Source organism: Anomaloglossus baeobatrachus, chromosome 9 (assembly GCF_048569485.1).
Source record: "Anomaloglossus baeobatrachus isolate aAnoBae1 chromosome 9, aAnoBae1.hap1, whole genome shotgun sequence".
NCBI classification, from domain to species: Eukaryota; Metazoa; Chordata; class Amphibia; order Anura; family Aromobatidae; genus Anomaloglossus; species Anomaloglossus baeobatrachus.
Window position 1 is genome coordinate 146,853,354 of NC_134361.1, and position 7,500 is coordinate 146,860,853.

Here is a 7,500-nt window from a genome sequence, read left to right on the forward strand (position 1 = left end):
TTCACAGAAGCTGTGACGTCAAATACCAGTGACAGCGAGAGCAGCTCCAGTAAGTCACCACTGACTGATACACTTGTATGATGTTTTTCCTTTTTCTTTATTTTCATCAGTCATTGATCATCTTTTTCTTACTCTACAGAGGGACAAGAAGATGCCATACTATCATATGAGCCTGTGACTCGACAAGAGAGTAAGTGATAGTCACTTGCTTTACTCTAGCTTCTCTTTTTCTCCCTATTGCTTATATACTCAACATGCTTATGCTTTGTAGTGCTATACAAAAACATCAGTTTCCTTGCCCCAGTCATATGAATGTCATCTCATTAACACACAGGGTAACTGTGCAGGAAAGTTCCTTATTACCCATCTTGTATATTAGTGGATTTCCTGATGAAGAGACACTTTGAAACGCATTGAATAAAAACACCTTAACAACCGCAGGCCATAACAGTACGTCTTAACCTCTAAAGGTGTAATCATAGGGCAGCCGGCGGCGAGCCACACAAGTCAGCTGATTTAAACAGCTGACATGTGTGCCTTGCAGGCATGAGTGGATTCGCGGTCCACCTGTGCTTGTTAACCCCTTAAATCGCAATGTCAAGCTGTGTAGATGTGATCAACAGAAATGAATGAGCGTTCAGACTGCTGATCCTTATACTCCCCCTGGGGGATTAGTAAATTAAATAAGGTGAAAAAAAAACCCCTACACATTCGCTCTATTGAAGACTAAAGGGTTAAAAAAAATTTGACACATTAGGTATCGTTGCTTTCAGAAATGCCCGTTCTATCAAAAAATAAAATTAATTAATCTCACCGGTACATGGTGTAGCGGGAAATTCCAAACTCCAAAATTACTGGGTTTTTTTTGGTCGCCGCAAATTGCAATAACAGGCGATCAAAACGTAGAATCTGCGCCAAAATGGTACCATTAAAAACGTCAGCTTGAGACTCAAAAACTAAGTCATCACTGATCCATAGATCCCGAAAAATTATAAAGCTACGGGGTCGCGGAAAATGGCACAAAAAGTATGCCACATTTTTTGGATAAAACAGAAATTATTTTTTTTTTAACCCTTTAGATAAAAGTAAACCTATACATGTTTGTTATCTACAAACTCACACTGACCTGAGGCATCACACGGACATCAGTTTTACCATATAATGAACACAATGAATTAAATCTCCCAAAAACAATCATGCAATAGCACTTTTTTTTTTTTTTTTTTGCAATTCTTCCACACTTGGAATTTTTTTGCAGTTTTCCAGTACATTTTATGGTAAAACTTAAGGTTTCATTTAACAGTACAACTCGTCCCGCAAAAAAACAAGCCCTCAAATGGCAAGATTGATGAAAAAATAAAAGTTACGGCTCTCGGAAGAAGGGAAGCAAAAAAAAAAAATAAAAAAAAATGGAAAATCAGCCGGGGGTGAAGGAGTTAATTCAGTTTTCCTAGCTTTATGACATATCTTCAGCAGTGCAGTAACAGTTCCATTTCAACTTTGTTCCTGATCTGCTTCGGCATGTATGGAGTTGGGCTCAGGAGATTTCGTGCCAGATGTGTTATACAGCTGGCACCTGCATCTAACCGCAGCGGCCAGAACAAGCTCCAGTCACTGCTGTTTAACCATTTAGATGTTGCTGTCACTTTTCTATCAGCATTTAAATGGCTTGGTTACTGATGGCACCTGTCACCCAAGAATCGCGATCGCTAAGTTCTATGTTGTAATAGCAGTCAACAGGCATACTGAAGGCCCACATCACTGCATCGTGGTCCTCCCCAGAGGTAAACCACATAAACCAATAATCAAGACGACAATATTGCCACTTCTAAGTCATCGCACATACCTCATATAATGCACAAATAACATTCAAAATGGGATATGCACCCAAAATATCTACAAAAACTATAAGAACTGCCTCATATTTCTACTATAATATTACACCTCTGGCAATGCTGACTGAATTGTACAGCATGCAGACAGTGAAGAAAGGTTATCTCCTGTAATCTATAAACCTGGCTAATGCTTTCATTCTGTTCCCAGTACATTACACACGACCAGTCATCATCTTGGGACCACTGAAGGACAGAGTTAATGATGACCTGATTTCTGAATTTTCTCACAAATTTGGCTCTTGTGTCCCACGTAAGTGTCTTTTTGTCATATTATTACTGCATTTAGCAATTCCCTCTCCTACTAATACCTATCCGTTACATCCTGCAGACACAACAAGACCTCGAAGGGAGACTGAAATTGATGGGCAAGACTATCATTTTGTATCTTCTCGGGAGCAGATGGAAAAAGACATTCAGGACAACAAATTCATAGAGGCTGGCCAGTTTAATGACAACCTGTATGGGACTAGCATTCAGTCTGTACGGGCAGTGGCAGAAAGGGTACGTATTGAAATTGTGCAAAGTAGTTTGTGATCTACTCTTATCCTATGTGACGTTTCCCCTCCTTTATTCCTGTACAGGGAAAGCACTGCATTCTTGATGTATCTGGAAATGCGATTAAGCGACTGCAACAAGCACAACTCTTTCCCATTGCTATTTTTATCAAACCAAAATCAGTAGAAGCGCTCATGTAAGTGATTTTCTAGTGCTCTATCACTAGTCCTTTCTATAATTGTTAGTGATGGCTTTATGTAGCATACAGGGAACCAGTTGCTGTGTTTTAAAAAAAAATAAAAAAAAAAAAAAAAGGATCCATCACAGGAAAATTAAATTTACCTGCTTTAGTAGAGTCAGATATTCCTACCAGTGTCAACCAGTCTGTGTCTTTTGGCTTTGGATATGGCAAAAAAATTTGATCTTAGTGAATGTAAAAAGCCGCATCCATTTATGAAGCTTGAAAGAATATGCTATATATCTAGAAAATAATGTATGTTGCCCTCATTGGATCCTTAGCTGAGCTCCAATAGCTGCTGTTAACCATTTAGTTAACTTCACCAATCTGACAGCAGTATTTAAATGACATCACCACTACATGCACCTGCTCCCATTGGCCCCTGTGAAGCACTGATGGATTACTATGGCATTTGGGGGCCTGCTGAATTGCCCACAGCTACCATCTTGGACCTCCTGTGCAGCATAGTTGCAGGCTATGGTTTGCAGTATAAAATATAAACAGATTATCATGGGTTCAAGTCCCCTAGAAGGAATAACAATCAATAAAATGTCCTTTTTTCCTATTAAAAACAAAAAATGTAAAAGACCCTATATGGGGTTAATCTGCAGGTTAACACCATTTTTTCAGCGTAGAGGTTCCCATGAACACCTTCACGACCTTGCGACTTTTCCCTTTTTGCACTTTTATCTTTTCCTCCCCTTGATCCAAAAGCCATGACTATTTTAGTTTTAGATTTACTTAGATTTACTTTTTTTTTTTTTTTTGGGATGAGTTGTACCTTTTGAATGACATCATTAATTTTATCATGTGATGCACTGGAAAACGGGGGAAAAAAATGTATATTTTTTTTTAAGTGGTCAAAAATTTTGAAAATTGTAAGATTTTTTTTTTCTTTTATTTTTGCTGTTGGCACCATTTTTTTTTTTTTTTCTGACCTGTAACGTTATTTTTTTTGAACCTGGGGCTGTGGGACGGCTTATTTTTTGTGCCCTGAGCTGATGTTTTTACGGACACCTTTTCTGGGAAAATACAATGATTGCAATAAGAGGCATTTGATTTGAATTTTGCGGCTGACAAAAACACGTAATTCTAGCATTTGAGTTTTTTCTTGTTACGCCTTTTATTGATTTCATTAATTTATTTTACATTTTGATCGGACTTTTACGAACACAGCGATATCAAATGTGTATTTTATTTTTTTTTTTTTTTTTATGAGGCAAAAGGCAGTGGGGTGATTTTAGCCTTTTTTTATTTTAACTTTATATGTTTTAAAAACTTTTCCCCCGACTTTTAACTGTATTTAATAGTTCCCTTAGGGGACTTGAAGCTGCGCTCGTCCAATCTTTTCTGCTATACAGAGCAGGGCAGTGCGCGCAGTCGGTGTTCATAAGTGGATCTTTGACAGAGACAGAGGTCGTTGGCTGACCCCCGGCTTTCATCACAACCAATTGGCGCCCCGTGATTAAGTCACTGGGCCGCCGATGGGAGCAGAGAATGATGCCATCCTCTCTGGAGCATGTTAAATCCCGCTGTCGATCTCTGAATCTGGATTTAACAGGCTAATAGACATGGGCGGATCCCCAATACATCGGTGGCTGTTAGCACACGATGGTTGATTAAATCAGCCGTCATGTGCGGGTAAAGATGTTGGCTTGGCGTGCAAGCCAGAATCAAAGGAAAGGACACTACCTTTGATCTACCAGTACGTTAAAGGTTGTGTAGGGATTAAGGCACCACTACAGCATTTTGTGTTTCACTGGGAGAGTGGTATCACGAATGTATGTTCCCCCTCCCCTACTAATATACATACCAACTGCCCACCAGTGGATTCTAAAGTTTGTGACTTCATTGAATTATGCCATGAATTTGCTTCTTAACTATTTTGAATGCAAGTATAACCCATTTGATTACCGTATTTTTCGGACTATAAGACGCACCGGACTATAAGACGCACCCTGGTTTTAGAGGAGGAAAATGGGAAAATAAAACTTTAAGCAAAAAAAATGTGGTCATGACACACTATTATGGGGCGAGGATCTGCTGCTGACACTGTTATGGGGGTAATGTCCCCAAATTCTCTACTAAGGTACCCCATCCTGGTAATGATCCTCCTGCCTTGTATATGATCCCCCATCCAGCCTGTTCACATACCCCCCCCATCCAGCCTGTTCACATACCCCCCCATCCAGCCTGTTCACATACCCCCCCATCCAGCCTGTTCACATACCCCCCCCCATCCAGCCTGTTCACATACCCCCCCCCATCCAGCCTGTTCACATACCCCCCCCCCATCCAGCCTGTTCACATACCCCCCCCCCATCCAGCCTGTTCACATACCCCCCCCCATCCAGCCTGTTCACATACCCCCCCCCCCATCCAGCCTGTTCACATACCCCCCCCCCATCCAGCCTGTTCACATACCCCCCCCCATCCAGCCTGTTCACATACCCCCCCCATCCAGCCTGTTCACATACCCCCCCCATCCAGCCTGTTCACATACCCCCCCCATCCAGCCTGTTCACATACCCCCCCATCCCTCCTGCTCATATACGGTACTCCCATCCTGCTATGTGCCCCCATCGTGCTCATATACCATCCTGGTATATGGCCTGTATCCTATAGCACAGAGAAAAAAATAAACGTTTGTACTCACCTTTTCCTCACTCCCCTGCAGCACCGATCATCTTCCTCTCTGGCACGCTGATCTGTGTGTGTGGAGCCGTTCCCCTGCTGCATCGCGATATCTTCCTGTCTGTGCCGATCAGCTGACCGGCTCAGCACAGATCAGGTGACCGGCACAGACAGGAAGACTCGATGCTGCAGGGGGCCGGCTCCACACACGGGGACGGGTGAGTGTACTGATTCACTGCACCCCGCGCTGATGATGACGCGCGGGGGGCAGTGAATACAGCCGCACATGATCACTCCAGGCTGTAATTGCCAGGGGTGATCATGCGGCCGGCTCTTTACTATGCGCTCGTCCCCGCTCGTCCTCCCGCCCACCTGTCAGCGCCGGCTTCAGCGCTGAGAGATGGGCGGGAGGATGGGCGTGCATATGTAATGAGCGGGCACAAGTGGTCACGAGCAGGCGCTGCTGCTGCCTGCTCGTGCCCCCGATGACCTGCAGCACCCTCATTCCCAGCCGCAGCCCTATAGTCAGACCATAAGACGCACCCCCAACTTTCCCCCAACATTTGGGGGAAAAAAAGTGCGTCTTATGGTCCGAAAAATACGGTAGTCTCTGCTAAATATATTCACACTTTTAAAAGTAAAAAATTCAAAGCCACAAATAATTTAAAGGGGTTATCCGGCTTATTTTGAGTTTTTTTTTCATTATTACCCTATTGGGCTACATTGGGGCAGGTAAGTAGATAGAGACCACTTACCTGCCCTACTGTCAGCCCCTCTCCCCCGCCTCAGAGTGGTCATGTGACCGCTCCTGCCGCGATTTTGCTGCTTCCGGTCATTTCATGTCAACATGGGCAGGACCATGTTGACATGCAAATCTGGAAACAGCATGCCGCCTCCCTGCTGGGCTGTACAGTGCGTGGAGTCCCCGCCCCCTTCCCTGCACCCTCCCACACATCCCCCGCACCCCGTACTCTGCCCACAACCTCCCCTCTGCACGTCTGTGGGGTCCGTGACCTGGGGGCGGGGCCTGGCGGCGGCTGCCGTGGTGTCAGTGCCAGCACCAGGCCCCCTGCTCAGGATCACACATTCAAATGTACCGGCATCACAGATCACAGATGCCGGTACATTTGAAAGCGCTGATGAGAAAAAGCGTTGCGCTGCTCATCACTGCCCGGCGCGAACGTGCAGGAGCGGCGGGGACCGAGGACGGGTGAGTATGTACTCCCTACATGTGTTCCCTATGGGGGTAGGAGGGGTCGGTACAGAGCGCCGTGTGTGCGTGCAGAGCCTGATGTGTGTGTGTGTGTGTGTGTGTACGGTGCAGAGCCCTATGTGTCTGGGGTGCAGAGCCCGATGTGTGTGTGTGTGTGGTGCAGAGCCCGATGTGTGTATGCGGTGCAGAGCCCGATGTGAGTATGCGGTGCAGAGCCCGATGTGTGTATGCGGTGCAGAGCCCGATGTGTGTATGCGAGTGTGTGTGTGTGTGTGTGCGGTGCAGAGCCCGATGTGTGTGTGTGTGTGGGGTGCAGAGCCCGATGTGTGTGTGTGTGTGTACGGTGCAGAGCCCTGTGTGTGTGTACGGTGCAGAGCCCGATGTGTGTGTGTGTGTGTGTGTGTGTGTGTGTGTGTGGGGTGCAGAGCCCGATGTGTGTGTGTGGGGTGCAGAGCCCGATGTGTGTGTGGGGGGTGCAGAGCCCGATGTATGTATGGTGCAGAGCCCGATGTGTGTGGGGTGCAGAGCCCGATGTGTGTGTGTGTGTGTGTGTGTGTGTGGTGCAGAGCCCGATGTGTGTATGTGTGTGTGTGGTGCAGAGCTCGATGTGTGCGGTGCAGAGCCCGATGTGTGTGTGTGTGTAGGGTGCAGAGCCCGATGTGTGTGTGTATGTGTGTGTGTGTGCGGTGCAGAGCCCGATGTGTGTGTGCGGTGCAGAGCCCGATGTGTGTGATGTGTGTGTGTGCGGTGCAGAGCCCGATGTGTGTGTGTATGTGTGTGTGTGCGGTGCAGAGCCCTATGTGTGTGGGGTGCAGAGCCCGATGTGTGTGTGTGTGTGTGTGTGTGTGTGGTGCAGAGCCCGATGTGTGTGTGGGGTGCAGAGCCCGATGTGTGTGTGTGGGGTGCAGAGCCCGATGTGTGTGTGGTGCAGAGCCCGATGTGTGTGGGGTGCAGAGCCCGATGTGTGTGGGGTGCAGAGCCCGATGTGTGTGTGGGGTGCAGAGCCCGATGTGTGTGTGGGGTGC

At 46.3% G+C, this 7,500-nt stretch overlaps 1 protein-coding gene across 1 annotated transcript in view; it reads left to right on the forward strand.

Moving 5' to 3' along the window:
- The window catches only part of DLG3 (discs large MAGUK scaffold protein 3), a 557,827-nt gene that overhangs the window by 489,550 nt on the left and 60,777 nt on the right, over positions 1-7,500 (forward strand). The window contains exons 19-23 of the mRNA XM_075324895.1: positions 8-49; positions 140-190; positions 2,044-2,145; positions 2,224-2,396; positions 2,477-2,586. Coding sequence (XP_075181010.1) covers positions 8-49; positions 140-190; positions 2,044-2,145; positions 2,224-2,396; positions 2,477-2,586 — 478 coding nt within the window. The remainder of the gene's footprint in view (positions 1-7; positions 50-139; positions 191-2,043; positions 2,146-2,223; positions 2,397-2,476; positions 2,587-7,500) is intronic.